Below are 16,890 nucleotides of genomic sequence, written 5' to 3'. Positions count from 1 at the left end.
GATTGCTAGGTCTGAGGCATCCAGCACTGGATCCTGTAGGCAGTTGGGTGGAACCTGGTCTTGGCACTGAGATGAGGACCTTCAGGAGAGCTCACACTGATAACTATTCCCTGGGGTCTGAAGTTCTCTGGTGGTCCAGTGGCTTGGACTTGGCACTATCATGGGGGCTCAGGCCTGACCCCTGGCCTGGGAACCAAGACCCTCCAAGTCGGGTTTTTGCAGTGTGGCAAAAAAGAAACAACAAAAACAAAATCTCCCAAAACAAGCAAAGCCCAAAACAAATGATAAAAATGAAACAGAACAAAAAATAAAAACAAACACTCAAACAAAAAAGCAAACACACAAATACAATCCTAGACAAATAGCAAAAACAAATCCAAGCAACCAAAAAACAAACCAACAAGCAAAAAAAAAAAGGAAAGCAAAAACAAGTAACCCAAAGAAACAAGAGCCCCCAAATCAAAACCAGTAACTAACCTAAACAGAAAACAAAATTTAAAAAACTGAAACAAAAGCTAAGAGGACAAAAGACAAGCACTTAAAAATGACAAAAACAAAAATAAAAAATAAAATCAATAAAAGCAAAAAAAAAAAAAAGAGTTACTATCAATTTCATGTTCTAAATCACTAAATAATACCATTTGTTCAAGGAAGCTCAGGATGAGAAAACAATATATACAGAGGCTTAGAACTTTCATTATGGAAAAAACAAATAAACTGTTCATTATGGTACAATATAGAAGGCATGGAGGGTGGCACCTATCAGACTTGTGATTAGAGAAGAACCTGGAGAAATAAAACATCACAGTCTGCTCTATTAGAGAATTAAGACCATACTAAGGCAATGGGAAACATGAAAGGTTTTTGACAAAGAATTCATCACCAGATAAGCAGATTTTCAACATGGTAAATGAAAATAAGTAAAACTATTAAGAGGCTATTGCAATAATCCAGTAGATGCACATGTATGTATGAACAAATTGAGGAAGCTCCTATTTTTATGACTTCCATTTTCTCTGTCATATAAGAAGTCAAAAAATGAATAGGGAGGATGCCCACTCTTCCCACTTCTATTGACCATAGTATTGGAAATCCTAGCCACAGCAATCAGACGAAAAAAATAAAACATATCCAAATTGGAAGGGAAGACATAAAACTGTCACTATTTGCAAATGACAAGATACTCTATACAAAGGCATTAAATTCTCCACACAAAAACCATTAGAACCAATAAATGAATTCAGCAAGGTAGCATGATACAAGATTAATATAAAAAAACTTGCTGCATTACTTTATACTAATGATGAAATATCAGAAATAGAATGCAAAAATATAATCCTGCTTAAAATTATGTCAAAAAGAAATACCTAGGAATAGACTTAAACAAGGAGGTGAAAGACCTATATGCTGAAAATTATAAAACATTGATTAAGGAAATTGAAAATTATTAAAAGAATGGAAAGATCTCCCATGCTCTTGGATTGGGAGAACTAATATTGTTAAAATGGCTTTCCCACGCAAAGCAATCTACAGATCTCATACAATCACTATCAAAATACCCATGACATTTTTCACAGAACTAGAACAAATAACACTAAAATTTACATGGAACCACAAAAGACCCAGAATTGCCAAAGCAATCTTGATGAAAAAGAACAAAGCTGGAGGCATAATCCTTCTACACTTCAGAGACTATTACAAAGCTACAATAATCAAAGCAGCCTAATGTCGGCACAAAAAAAGATATATGGATCAATGGAACATACTTACAGTCAATTAATATACAACAAAACAGCAATCAAATACAACACAGAAAAGATAATCTCTTCAGTAAGTGGTGTTGGGAATACTGGGCTGCTACCTGTAAATTAATGAAATTAGGACATTCCATCACACCATATACAAAAATGAACTCAAAATGTTTTAAAGACCTAAATATAAGACATGACACCATGAAGAGACTCCTAGAAGAGAACATAGACAAAACATTCTCAGACATAAATTGTAGGAATATTTTCTTAGATCAGTCTCCCAAGGCAAAAGAAATGAAAGCAAAAATAAACGAATGACCTAATCAAAATTAAAAGCTTTTGCACAGCAAAGGAAACTTTCAACAAAATGAAAAGATAACCTATGAACTGGGAAAAAATATTTGCAAACAATGTGATTGACAAGAGTAATAGCCAAGAATATAAACACCCCATACAATTAACTATCAAAAAAGAAACAACCCAATCAAAGACCTAAGTAGACATTTCTCCAAAAAAGACACGCAGGTGCCCAACAGGCACAAGAAAAGATGCTCAACATCACTAATTACTAATGTGAATCAAAACCAGAACGAGGTATCACCTCATACTTTTTAATGGCTGTCATCAAAAAAGTCTATAGATAATAAATGCTGGAGGGAGTGTGAAGGAAAGGGAACCCTCCTACACTGTTGATGGGAATGTAAATTGGTACAGACACTTTTGGAAACAGTTGTGGAGTTTTCTTTAAAAATTAAAAACAGAGTTACACACACACACACACACACACACACACACACACATATACACAATGGAATATCACTCGGTCATTAAAAAGAATGCCATTTGCAACAACATGGATGGGCCTAGAGAATATTATACTAACTGAATTCAGTCAGAAAAAGACAAATATTATATGATATCATTTATACGTAGAATCTAAATAATAATACAAATGAATCTATATACAAAACAGAAACAGATTCACACACACAGAAAACAAACTAATGGTTACCAAAGAGGAAAGAGTAGGGGGGAGGAATAAACGAGGAGTATGGGATTAACAGACACAAAATACTATACATGAAATAGATAAGCAATAAGAATTTACTGTATATAGTACAAGGCACTATGTTCAATATCTTATAATAACCTACAATGGAAAATAATCTGAAAAAAAGAAATATATATATATCTAAAATACTGCTGTATGCCTGAAACTAACACAATACCATAAATCAACCACACTTCAATTTTTTAAGTGCATCTAAATTAAACTTCTTAGAGATTTTACATAAGAGATTATCTTTGTTCCTAGGAAATATATGCAAAAGTATTAAGGAAGAAAGTGGCACAACTGTAACATACTACTCTTAAGTGTTTCAAGTAAAGAATATACATATATAACAGATACATACAACAGGTTATATGTATATGTATGAGAGAGAGTGATAAAATGTGACAAAATATTGAAATTTATCTGGGTAAAGGGAAAGTGGGAATTCTCTGTACTATTACAGTTTTTCTGTAAATTTTAAATTATTTTACAAAATTATTATTCAAAATTATTCTTAAAAATAATCAGTGCTGAATAAAAAGGCAGTTCAAGAATAAAATATCTGAATTTAAGATGCCAAAGGTGGTACAATTCTAGATGATATAAGATACAGTTCAGCCACAAAAGTGTACAGTTGAAGTATAATGCAGATAAAGTGACTGAAACTGGTCACATTTTAAACACTTTCCCTCTCATTTCATTATATTGCAGTTTCTATGAAACTTCACTTACTGATTTCACCTGAAGTTCTTTAATCTCTAAAATTCCTTTCACTCTTCTTTTGAAGCCTTTAGTGCTTATTCTATTTTATAATATAGTTACCAATGCAAATCTACTAACCAATTAAAGAGTTGCATAGTTCCCTTTCCTTATAGCTAATGAAGATCTTAATTAACAGAATTTCAAATCCCCATCTCTTTGACATACTATTAGACAGACTACCACTTTTCAGGTTTATCATCTTGAATCCTACTCAGAAGTATTTGAGAGTCCCGTGGACTGCAAAGAGATCAAATCAGTCAATCCGAAAGGAAATCAACCTTGAATATTCATTGGAAGGGCTGATGTTGAAGCTACAATACTTTGGCCATCTGATGAGAAGAGCCAACTCATTGGAAAAGACCCTGATGCTGGGAAAGCTTGAGAGCAAAAGGAGATGCAGGCGGCAGAGGATGAGAAGGTTAGATAGCATCAACGACTCAATGGACATGAATCTAAGCAAACTCCGGGAGACAGGGAAGGACATGGACTGTGCTGCAGTCCATGGTATGTCGCAAAGAGTCAGACAAAACTTAGTAACTGAACAACAACGGAAGTATTTAACCTATGTGATACTATTAAATTGAATACAAACGTTAACGTCAGCTACTATATCAAAGTTGGTAATAATTAATGGCACATCACCCCCTACCATCAACTGTGCCAGGCATCCCTGCATCCTGAATCTGACTTAAATTTCCAGAAGTTATCACCTGGTTACTCCAAAGGATGAGAGATCCAACCATTTGCCTTATGACTTTCATCCAAACCTCACATATTTAGTCTCACTCCACACACAGGCCATCAGAGGTGGCTGCTGCCTCCAATTCTAAAAATTACCAGGATTTCACAGCTCCCCAGGAGAAGGCAATGGTGACCCACTCCAGTACTCTTGCCTGGAAAATCCCATGGACGGAGGGGCCTGGTAGGCTGCAGTCCATGGGGTCTCGAAGAGTCGGACGTCTGAGCGACTTCACTTTCACTTTTCACTTTCATGCATTGGAGAAGGAAATGGCAACCCACTTCAGTGTTCTTGCCTGGAGAATCCCAGGGACAGGGAGCCTAGTGGGCTGCCGTCTGTGGGGTCGCACAGAGTCGGACACTACTGAAGCGACTTAGCAGCAACAGCACAGCTCCCCTTGGTTTGTTTCTTTTTGGCTCCCTCCTTCACAGGCTTATGTTTATTTTCTTTGGTTCTGCTAAGTTAGTGGCCACCCATCCATCCATTTAATAAATTATTATCTCAAGTAATGTCTTTTTATAAACCCCTATTATCTCCTTTCCTATTCTCTTTATCTTTGTAAGTCTATGCCTTTTTTTTTTTTTTTAATTCTTTTACTGTCATTCTGTGGGATTTCAGGAAGGGCAAAAATAAACACATGTCCTCAATCATCATGTTGAAGCAGAAGTGCCATTCTAGCATTTTAAACAATGAAGTTGGATTGAAAATGTAATTTCCAATGTGAGTGCTTCTGCAAATGTAATGAGGGTAGCTCTGAACTATTTTCAATATTTTTAGAAGGTTAACAAAAAACACATTTACCCATGAAAAGACCATGCAAGATGACACTAAACTACTTTACTCGATATGTTACCCTTGGTTCATTTATTCCATCAACAAAGATTTACAGATTGATTACAATAAACCCTATAATTATTCTAAATCCCAGGGAATTAATAGTAAGTGAAATAAAGTCTCTGACTTCATGAAGTTTCCACTGTAGCAGGATAGACAAACAATAAGCAAATATGTATCTTACCCGAATCATAACCTCTGACTGGCAATTAATCATTTTTAAAAGAAAATAATGTAATTAGTAAAAAGGATCACAATAAGTACTCATAGAATTTAGAAATGAGATTATCTCCTGTAACTCATAAATAACTAGTATGAACCAACAAAGAGGAGAAGGAATGAAGTCATTTTTTCAAAGGGGATAGACGGTGGGGATCAAAGCTGTGTCAAAAGATTCTTGATACAAGACATTCATTGAACATTTACCGTGGCGGCATTATTCTGCAGCATTATTTATAGCACAGAAAATTTGGAAACAATGTGGCATCCAATAGTCAGGGAAAGCTTAGGTAAATATAATTCATAAATATAATAAATGCAGCTATTAAAAATAATGCTGATAGATACTGATGACATGAAAAAGTGCTTATAATAGTAAGTACAAAAGCTGGATATAAAACTATATACAACATAATCTCAAATCCGTAAAACAAAACAAAATACAAATCTGTCTAGAAAAAACCTAGAAGGAAATACATTGAAACTTTACCCTAGATTCTAGATCAATGGTTTTTAATAGCATCCTCATCCTCTGGTAACTTTGTTAGAAATACAGATTCTCAAGAGCCCACCCTCAGCCTACCAGCCCCAGACTTACGGGTTCAGAAACTCTGGGAATGGTGTTTAGGAATCTGTGGCTTAACTAGCCCTCCAGGTGATGCTGAAGTTCATTAAAGTTTGGGAACTACTGCTCCAGATAAGGAGATCATGGGCCAGGTTTTCCTTCCTTTTATAATAAAATTCCCCTTGACTTCTCTATGTGGGGTATAGAGGCTAAGAGCACTGGCTTTGGAGTCAGACAGCCTTGAAAGTGAGTCCTTGTTTCAGCAGTTAGCTAAGTGGCCGCGGTCATACTGCTTTACCTGTCTTTCAGCACTATTTCAGTCCACTCCCTCCTGCTTCACATAGTTTCTGACAGGAAGCCTAAGTAAGGCGTCTTACTTTTTTTCTGACTTCTTTCAGGATTTTCTTGCTATCTTTGCTTTTCTACAATTTGAAATATAATATACCTAGGCATAGCTTTTTGGTATTTATCCTGATGGTGTTCAGTTAGCTTCCTGGATCTGGTTTGGTGTCTGTCATTAATTTTGGAAAACTCTTGGCCATTTTTTTTTAAATATATACATTTATTTATTTATCTTATTTAGTCACACTAAGTCTTAGTTGCAGCCTGTGGGATCTAGTTGCCTGACCAGGGATCAAATCTGTGCCCCCTTGTATTGGGAGTGTGGAGTTTCAATCACTGGACTGTCAGGGACATCTCTCCTCTTGGCTGTTATTATTTCAAATACTTCTTGTGCTTCACTCTTTGATTCCTTTTCTTCTGGTAATTCCAATTACATGTATTTTAGACCTTTTAAAACTGTCCCAGTTCTTGGATGTTCTGGTTTTTCTTTGGTTTTTCATTTTCTCTCTCTGCATTCAGTCTGGGAAGTGTCCAGTGGCATCATCTTCAAGCTCAATGATTCTTTCCTCAGTCATGTTGAGTCTACTGATAGGCCCATCAAAGGCATTCTTTCATTTCCATCACAGTGCATTTGGTCTCTAATATTTCTTTTTCTTTCTTGGAGATTTCATCTCTCCACTTAACAATACTCATCTGTTCTTGCATGTTGTCTAGTTTTTCTATTGCAGTCCTTAACATATTAGTCATAGTTATTAAATCTTTATCTGATAGTTCCAAAATGTGTACAATGTTCCTGAGTCTGGTTCTGATACTTCCTTTCTCTTCAGGTTGTTTCGCTTATCTTTTAGCATGCCTTGTAACTTCCTGTTAAAAACCACACCTGATGCATCAGGTAGTAAGAACTGAGATAAAAGGTCATTAGTATGAGGTTTTATGCCAGTTTAACTAGGAATAGGGTGTGTTTGAGTTTCCCAGATGGTACTAGTGGTAAAGAACCCACCTGCCAGTGGAGGAGACAAAAGAGACACTGGTTCGATCCCTGGTCGGGAAGATCCCCTGGAGGAAGGCATGGCAACCCATTCCAGTATCCTTGGGAGAATTCATGGACAGAGGAGGCTGGCAGGCTACAGTCCATGGAGTCACAGAGTCGACACGGCTGAAGCGACTGAGCACGAGGGTGTGTGTAACGTTTCCTGTTTCCTGTAACTCTAGGACCAGAATCCTGTCAGAATTCCTCCTTAGATACAGTTTGCATTTACATTTTTCAGTTGTAAAACACTGGTATTACACTGAGTCCTGTTTATGTGGTGATAAGGTGTGAGTTGAAGAAAAGCAATCTATAATCTCATGATTAAATTTCAGTTTTTTTTAATAGACCAGGGTTTCTGGAATGTGACCCTTATAACTGTTTTTTAGCTTCTCCCCATCCTCTTAGATGAGATAAGAAGGCTATGGGGCACTGTGGCTGGCTAAACACAGGTAGGTAGGACAAGGCACTGGTAATGTCTTTTCCCCATGGAAAGCAGATCTTTTTATGAAGAATGTTCTGGAGATTTCAAAATGGTTACTTTCCCCCTCTGCCTGCTAGAGCAACAAGGAGGTCTTTCCTGTCCCATTACCAGATAGCCTGGTGGGGTTCCCAGAAGTAAAACCCAAAAAAATATGAGGGACTTCCTAAGACTGTAGGTTCCCAGAAGTTTCTCACTAGCACAGCTACCACACAGCCTCCAACTATTTGCCAAAATTACCAAGTATTTCTTCCAGTTTACAGCAACAGGGGTGATGACTTCCAAGCTCTTAGTGTTGGAGCTGAAACCAGAATTCTGCTTTACCATCCAAGCCCCTGTTACTCATTTGTAGAAAGAGGATAAGAGGTCTCTCTCACACAGGTTTGTTCAAAGAATTAAATAACATAATTCATGTAAAATATTTAGCCCAGTGCCTACTTCAAAGTGCTGATGAGATCGAGAACTCTTTGAACTGAAGTCGAAGGAAATTAAATGACATGCCCAATGAAATCTGGAGAAAAAAAAAAGCAGGGTCCAAGTTCAAGACCAGTCTTAAGCTTCAAATATATCGCTACATTTTAAAAATAAGTTATTTCATTACACTCATTCATTCCTTCAACAAGTATTTACAGAGTGACTACAATACATACTACAACTGTTCTAAATCCTAGGGAATTAACAGTAAGTGATATAAGTTTTATTGAGAGAGTCAGTTCCTAGGTAGGATGATAAGAAGTCCAGGGTTCCCAAGGAGAAAAAGACAAATGTTCTTTTCTACATTGCTTTGTCTTAGTCAATATAACAATGCATCTTGCTTGAGGACATGTTTCTCCTTAACAAGAACCTTCTGACTAATCCTGTCATCTTAAAATTATATTATGGGAGTGGGTCTGGTAAAATCTTTCTATTGTTCCTTCCAATCTTGTTAATATAAGATATATGTTGTGGGAGTGGGTCTGAAAAAAATATATAAGGACTTGATAAGACTAGTCAAAAGCAAAGGAGAAAAGGAAAGATATACCCATTTGAATGCAGAGTTCCAAAGAATAGCAAGGAGAGATAAGATAGCCTTCCTCAGCAATCAATGCAAAGAAATAAAGGAAAACAATAGAATGGGAAAGACTAGAGATCTCTTCAAGAAAACTAGAGATACCATGGGAACATTTCATGCAAAGATAGGCTCAATAAAGGACAGAAACGGTATGGACCTAACAGAAGCAAAGAAGAGGTGGCAAGAATACACAGAAGAACTGTATAAAAAAGGTCTTCACGACCCAGATAATGGTGTGATTATCTGACTCACCTAGAGCCAGACATCCTGGAATGTGAAGTCAAGTGGGCCTTAAGAAGTATCACTACAAACAAAGCTAGTGGAGGTGATGGAATTCCAGTTGAACTATTTCAAATCCTAAAAGATGAGGCTGTGAAAGTGCTGCACTCAATATGTCAGCAAATTTAGAAAACTCAGCAGTGGCCCCGGGACTGGAAAAGGTCAGTTTTCATTCCAATCCCAAAGAAAGGCAATGCCAAAGAATGTTCAAACTACTGCACAACTGCACTCATCTCACACACTAGCAAAGTAATGCTCAGAATTCTCCAAGCCAGGCTTCAACAGTATGTGAACCATGAACTTCCAGATGTTCAAGCTGGATTTAGAAAAGGCAGAGGAACAAGAGATCAAATTGCCAACATCTGCTGGATCATCAAAAGGCAAGAGAGTTCCAGAAAAACATCTATTTCTGTTTTATTGACTATGCCAAAGCCTTTGACTGTGTGGATCACAATAAACTGTGGAGAATTCTGAAAGAGATGGGAACCAGACCATCTGACCTGCCTCTTGAGAAATCTGTATGCAGGTCAGGAAGCAACAGTTAGAACTGGACATGAAACAACAGACTGGTTCCAAATAGGAAAAGGAGTATGTCAAGGCTGTATATTGTGACCGTGCTTATTTAACTTATATGCAGAGTACGATCGTGTGAAATGTCAGGCTGGATGAAGCACAAGCTAGAATCAAGATTGCTGGGAGAAATATCAATAACCTTAGATATACAGATGTCACCTCCCTTATGGCAGAAAGCAAAGAACTAAAGAGCCTCTTGATGAAAGTGAATGAGGAGAGTGAAAAAGCTGGCTTCAAACTCACCGTTCAAAAAACTAAGATCATGGCATCTGGTCCCATCACTTCATGGCAAATAGATGGCAAAACAATGGAAACAGTGACAGTCTTTATTTTTTTGGGCTCCCAAATCACTGCAGATGGTAACTGCAGCCATGAAATTAAAAGATGCTTGCTCTTCGGAAGAAAAGCTATGACTAACCTAGACAGTATATTAAAAAGCAGAGACATTACTTTGCCAACAAAGGTCCGTCTAGTCAAAACTATGGTTTTTCCCGTAGTCATGAATGGATGTGAGAGTTGGACTATAAAGAAAGCTGAGCCCCGAAGAATTGATGCTTCTGAACTATGGTGTTGTAGAAGACTCTTGAGAGTCCCCTGGACTGAAAGGAGACTAGTCATTCCTAAAGGAAATCATACTGAATATTCATTGGAAGGACTGATGCTGAAGTTGAAACTCCAATACTTTGGCCACCTGCTACGAAGAACTGACTTCTTGGAAAAGACCCTGATGCCAGGAAAGATTGAGGGCAGGAGGAGAACAGGATGACAGAGGATGAGATGGTTGGATGGCATCACCAACTCAATGGACATGAGTTTGAGTAGGTTCTGGGAGTTGGTGATGGACAGGGAAGCCTGGCGTGCTGCAGTCCATGAGGTCGCAAAGAGTCGGACACGACTGATTGACTGATCTGAACTGAACACTTAGATTTTATGTCATACATATGGAATCCACTAAACAACCACTAATTCCCTAAAATGTACCAACCACTTTTTTTCCAATTTATTCAGCATTCCTTTAATGCCAGGCATTGTGGTGGGTGATGAGGGTGTAACAATGACTAAGAAGATACTGTCCACATTATAACAGATTATGAAATAGATATAACTATTTCCAGTTTGCATTTGAGGAACCTGAAGATCCCTAGATTTAGTATTTTGGCTAAGATTATATCGAGCTTGAGGAAACTATGATTTAAATTCAGATCTTACTTCAGTGCTCACATTTTCTACTATTTTGTACTACACTCTGTACTATCAACAGTTCACTTTTCAAGAAGTAGCATTAACCTGTAATCTCAGTTTTTACTTTAGATTTCCAAATGCTGGGTTTTGAGAGGAATGGCACAATACAGGGAAACAAACACAAAACAAAATTATAAAACTCCTTCCATCTAGGAGCTGATTCCTTAATTGGGAGTGCTTTACCAAGCAATATTATCAAAGCATTCAAAGTGAAAAGAATATTTTAATACAAACAAAAATCATAAATCCTAGAAGGAACTTTGAGTACCTAACTCTTATTTAAAAAACAAAAAACTGACATGCCTTCCAAAGCTCAATGGCCTGCCATAAATTAGAATGTTATTCCTAAACAGTGTGTTTCCTAGACATGATTTTAATCACAAATAGAAGATTCTTCCAGTCCTACTTTTAAAAGTCTCTAAGAGATAGAAACATTAAAATAAGATTTAAAGATCCAAAGAATCAACAACTGCATTGATTCCTCATTTTAAACAAAACAGAGGGAAAGAAAAAAATAAATAAATAATGCTATGGCTGAGGAAACTTACACAGAAATAACAGAACTTCAAAAATAATTTTTCCTATCCCATTGCAAACATTCTACTTTTAGTAAAACAAATAAAATTAAGTACTTAAAAAAACTTAACTTGATTCTACAATTTCAAATTCTTTTTTTAGCTAATGTTACATTTTTTAATCTAGGAAAAAAGATAAATTATACTATGTATAAGGTACAAAAATGTTACAAATTAAGCATGATTTCAATGTACATAATCCTACAGAAAATTTTTATAAATAGTGCAAAATAACCCATCATAGATTTAGTTACTATTTCTTACCAATATTCTATTTGTATCAAGATTTTAATCCCTAAATGTTGAAGAAGAGCTGGATATGATGACTACCCAGAAACTTAATCCTTTAGAACTTAAAAAAAATTAAAGATTAAATATGAACAACTTAAAATATATACGTGTTGTTATTTTTTAAAGACGTGCCAATGAAGTTTTTTGGCTCTCAAAAAAAAAAAAAAATGTTTGTTGAGCCAGATGAAATAAAAGCATATAGCTTACTTGAAAGGAAGAGGGGGAAAATCTGTAACAATAATTGTATATGCTTTTAGGTGTGGATCTTTGGGGAAACATTAAATAATGCTTTGATTAAAACAAACACTTTGAATTAAAGTATCTACATGTGACAATATTTATTGAATTCCTACCATGTGCTATGCACTCTGCAAGACACTGAGTATAAGAAAATGATCCCCACACTCTCGGAGCTCATAAGGTAATGGAATAGCCTTCACAATTACCCCTTTCTTTTGTTTGATTCCATGTTCATCAAGCAACTTTAGAAATATAAATCTACCCTCTACAAAAGCTTTATACACATAAAACAGTATATGACATTGCAGAGGTCAGCTTCCTGATCGATGTATCAACATACCCCAATAAATCATTATTCAGGTTTGTACATCACTCTTTATGAGTTTAGTTAGCTTGAGTGAATCCTCAAAGCCTAGCCTATTCTGATTAATTGGTCAGGCGTAATTTCGGAAACTTCAGAGCGCAGAGAATCAAATATGTGAGGGAAATACGTGTATTCAAAGATGGTTATCAGCAAATGAGTCTCTAGTTTATCCTTAAGACAACATACCTTTATTTCATTCTCAAGACAACATATTTCTGTTTCATCATGCCCTTCAAGCTGCTATTACAATTAACTCATACGACCTTTGTAAAGAGTGAGATATACCGTGTAACAGTGCTTCTCAACCTTTATTAGTGCATGTGGCTCACCGGCAGGAATGCATAAACGCAGTCTTATTCAGTAACTCAGGGGCAAGGACTGAGCTCCTTCCTTTCTTACAAGCTCCCAGTGATACCAGGCTGCTGCCCACATCAGAAGGGGACACAACACACCTGGCAAGCAGCTGGCACACGGGCTGCTCATCCCAGTCCAGCTGACTGTTCTCTCCCTTTTGTGGATGTCTTATCTCCCTTACATAGCACACCTTCTTTGGGAGAAAAAAATATCCTCCAAAGTTCTAACCTAATCAGAATGCCTTCCATATGGTAGGCATTAAACACATGTCAACTGAATGAATGACACCCAGTCTGATTTTAACAGTCATTACTTCTACGGCTATACACAGAATTGTTTCTTCTCTGAAATAGTTTATTATAAATAGGAAAGTATCTTTGAAAACTGAAAAATCAAAAAAGCTTTCAATCTATTTTTTTAATGAAGAAAAACAAATTTTATTTGCAGCATAACCACATAACCAGTGTGTTTTTTCTCAGACTGACCTAATCAAATGTTTTTTTAAAATCCATGATTAACTTATCTCCTGAAAGGCTTCCTTTTTTTTTTGTAAATAAGAATTTTAATAAATAAAAGTAAGTCTTTCTCGGGAAGGTCTTTTTTTTTTTTTTTTAGCTGCACCGGGTCTTCTCTAGTTGCTGCAAGGCGGGGAGGGGAGGGGGGGGGGTGCTACTTTTCATTGGGGTGCAGGAGCTTCTCATTCCCGGGGTTTTTTTTTTTATTATTGGAGAGCCCAGGCTCAGCAGTTGTGGCACAGGGGCTTAGCTGTTCCCCTAGCATCTGCAATCTTTCCCCACGGGGGATGGAACCTGTGTCCCCTGCACTGGCCGGCATATTCTTAACCGCTGGACCACCAGGGAAGTCCCTCTGTGGAAAGTTCTAAAACTAATATTAAAAAAGTAATCATTTTCTTAGGACGTACCTTATACTTTTAAAACAGCACAATAAAATTGTAAGGACATCTTAGGAAGGTAACATCTATAAAACGTCTGGCTTTTCAGACTAACGTAATCATAAAATTAAAAAAAAACAACAAATAGTATTGTTGCCATCACTACGTAGCTCTTTGGCACAGTGCCGTGTGTTTCTCCGCCTTTTTTCTGTGATCACCATGACAAGTGACTGAATACCTCAGCGCTGGCTTCTACACTTGTAAATATTACTTACTATCATTACATCTTTGTTCCATGCTGAGAAAAATGGTATGCTGATATGTTTCAAGCACTCAAAAAAAGAACAAAGGTGGGGTATTATTTTCATTTCTAAGATGTTTACCTCTACCGTTTCAATGGCTTGACGGTTTAGCGACGAGTTCACCAGTTACTGAAATACAGACTTATTTTTCAGTAACTAACGGAGGATGGTTTAAAAAAAAAAGCATCAATCTTTTAATCAAACTGCTGAATTAAAACAACGTAATAGTCTTACAAATAAACATGGATAAGCGGGTTTTCTTTTCGCTAATCATGAAAACCTATCAACGCCTCCCACCCGGCGACCGGAGGCCCAGTCCCGCCTCTGACGCCGCGATCGCACTGAGCCGTCTGGTGCCGCCGCAGAGACCAGGCCTGCGCACCGAGCTCTACGCGTTCCCTCTGGAGTCTGCTCTTTCATCTTTATTAAAGTTTTTTGTGTTTTGTCTTGTTTTTCGCTTAAGACAAGACACCAGGCGGGTGGTGCGCGCACTTCGCATCCTGGAGGCGCGGACGCAGCCGCGGTGACCTCGAGGCCGTCCTCCCACGTCCCCGCTACGAAGGCAAAATGGTGGCCGCAAACGCCAGCCGTCTGGGCCGGGCGGGGTTTCAGCGCAGCCGGGGAGGAGCACGGCAGACGCCCACAGCCTGATCCGTTCTCACCCAGGCCGCCCCGGGAGCCCAGAGGCTGAGTAGCTGCCGGCGTGGCGCCTGCGGCGACGAGAGCCCAAGCTCGGGCTTGGAGGCGGTGTCCTCGAGACCGTGAACAAGGACGCCATTATGGGGCTCCAGGCCGGCGCCTCGGCCGCAACCCTAGCTGGAAGCGAGGCTCGGGGCTCCAAAGGCGGGACGACGGGGGTGGGGGGCGGGATGAAGACCGGGGAGGCGGGGCGAGGGAGGCAGGAACCGGGGAGGGGGGGCCTCCCCTGCCGGGCGGGCGGCGGGGCCTGGCTGGGTCAGCAGCCTTCTCCCTGAGGGTGGTATCCAGGGGTAGGGGGTCCCACTCTGTCCGAAGCTCCCCGGTACCAACCGCCCGGGGTCGCGGCGGGCGGCGAGGGCTGCGCTCCGCCGTGCCTCTTACCTGTGCCGTCCCTGTCTCTGTCGTCCGCCATCTTGTTGCGGCGCCGTCGCCGGGGAGAGGCCTGTCGCTAAGCTAGGTCGCGGCGTCCTGACCCCCTCCAGCCCCGCGGCGAGTCGGCCCTGGAGGATGGGAGGCTCCGAATCCCGAGGGAAGGAGACCCTGGGGCGGGGGTGGGGGGAAGGAACGCTCCGAGCGCGCGCGCGCCCCCCACTCCAGCCAGAACCCTGTGGCGCTCGGAAGCCCGGATCCGCGCCCGCGACCCTTTCAGCCGTGTCGGTGGCTTCAGCCTATTCTGCCCAGTTCCGAGCCCTGAACCCTGATTTTTCTAGTATAGAGGAAGTATTTAATAATGAAGTTCGGAACCCCTCCTTTCCCATGTTTCTAATCCATTTGGGGACACACTGCTCTCCTCGTCCCCTCCAGGGGGACGTTAGGATGAGGCGTTGCTCGACTTTTTTTTTTTTTAACTGCAGATTTTAAAACACAGCTGGAAAGCTGGTGCAAAGCTCGACTCCGGAGGGGTGACAGAAGCAACCCGCAGGGTCGCCGCCTCCCCTTCCCATCCGGTCCTGCCCCACCTCCGGCCCGCGTTTTTGCCAGTCCAGTGCTCGCCGCCCGCTCCAGAGACCGGGACTGCTCGGCGGACGAGCGCTGCAGCTGGGACGGAAAACTGGGCTGGCTGGCGGGGAGGAAACCAGAGGGCCATTAGAGTGTTACTGGTGGAGCTGAATCGCTGTTGAAAAACATGTTGTAAAATCGGCGCAAACATTGCGTCGTCAAGGCTGCGATTTCTCATACAAAATAGAGGTTCTCATAGCAACAAAGACGTGCCTGTATTGTGCCCACTGTTACGTACATGAAGATGTTCCTACTTGTGAAATTTGACAAGATGTCCAGCTAAAATTACCGAGGGAAAGTTTTGCATCTCGCTTTTCTGAAATTTGGAAGCTGTAACGTTAAATGTTTGTCTCATTTCAAGGACAAGTTCACTAGAATATTTTCTTTTAAAAATGATTTTTGAATAATATGCCTAATGGTGTGGTTCGAGCGAATATATATATTTTTAAAACTAGTTTTAGATGGTTTTTTAGTCCATGTGCATACTAAGCAGCTTCAGTAGTTTGACCGTTTGTGACCCCCATGGACTATAGCCCACCAGGCTCCTCTGTGAGATTCTCCAGGCAAGAATACGGGAGTGGGTTGCCATTTCCTTCTCCAGGGGATCTTCCTGACCCAGGGATCCAACCCTGGGTCCCACGTTGAAGGCAGATCCTTTACTGTCTGAGCCAGGAGGGAATCCCCTTTAATGCATGTGTGTATTAATTTAAATGACTTAATTTTATGTAAAGATCATTTATAAACTTAACTGTAAATATTAAGAGGCCTTCAAAATATAAGGTATTTAATGATTTGATTAGCTGAGTTTTTATATTCTTTTTATTCTGGTTCTATAATCCCTCAGTAAACCCTAAAGGAAACTAATATTCTTTATTAAAATAAGTATTTTTTCTGTAGAAGATATTCCTGTGGCGCTCCAATCAGCATTCTCTTTGAAAGTGACTCCAATTGAATCCTCACAAAATGGCTCAGAAGATAGATATTTATATAAAATGAATATAATCATGAACAATAATTTCTTAATGCCAAAAAGTAGAGTAATCATTAGCACAGACTTCCCTGGTGGCTCAGTGGTAAAGAATCCACCTGCCAATGCAGGAGATGTGGATTCAATTCCTGGGTTGGAAAGATCCCCTGGAGAAGGAAATGGCAACCCACTCCAGTATTCTTGCCTGGGCAATCCCTTGGACAGAGGAACCTGGTGGGCTACAGTTCAGTGGATTCACGTGAGTTAGTTGTGACTTAATGACTGAAC

At 39.5% G+C, this 16,890-nt stretch overlaps 1 protein-coding gene across 3 annotated transcripts in view; it reads right to left on the bottom strand.

Annotated features, from left to right (window-relative positions):
* Nucleotides 1–15,150, bottom strand: part of EFCAB2 (EF-hand calcium binding domain 2) — a 129,862-nt gene extending 114,712 nt beyond the window's left edge. For all 3 annotated transcript variants that reach the window (XM_043485488.1, XM_043485490.1, XM_043485489.1), the window contains exon 1: nt 15,018–15,150. In XM_043485488.1, the coding sequence (XP_043341423.1) occupies nt 15,018–15,048 (31 nt within the window). In that variant the 5' untranslated portion in view covers nt 15,049–15,150. The remainder of the gene's footprint in view (nt 1–15,017) is intronic.
* Nucleotides 15,151–16,890: the final 1,740 nt, after the last annotated feature.

This window comes from Cervus canadensis, chromosome 13 (assembly GCF_019320065.1).
Source record: "Cervus canadensis isolate Bull #8, Minnesota chromosome 13, ASM1932006v1, whole genome shotgun sequence".
NCBI lineage: Eukaryota > Metazoa > Chordata > Mammalia > Artiodactyla > Cervidae > Cervus > Cervus canadensis.
The sequence above is the reverse complement of the archived record's forward strand: the minus strand, read 5'-3'. Positions and strand labels throughout refer to the sequence as shown.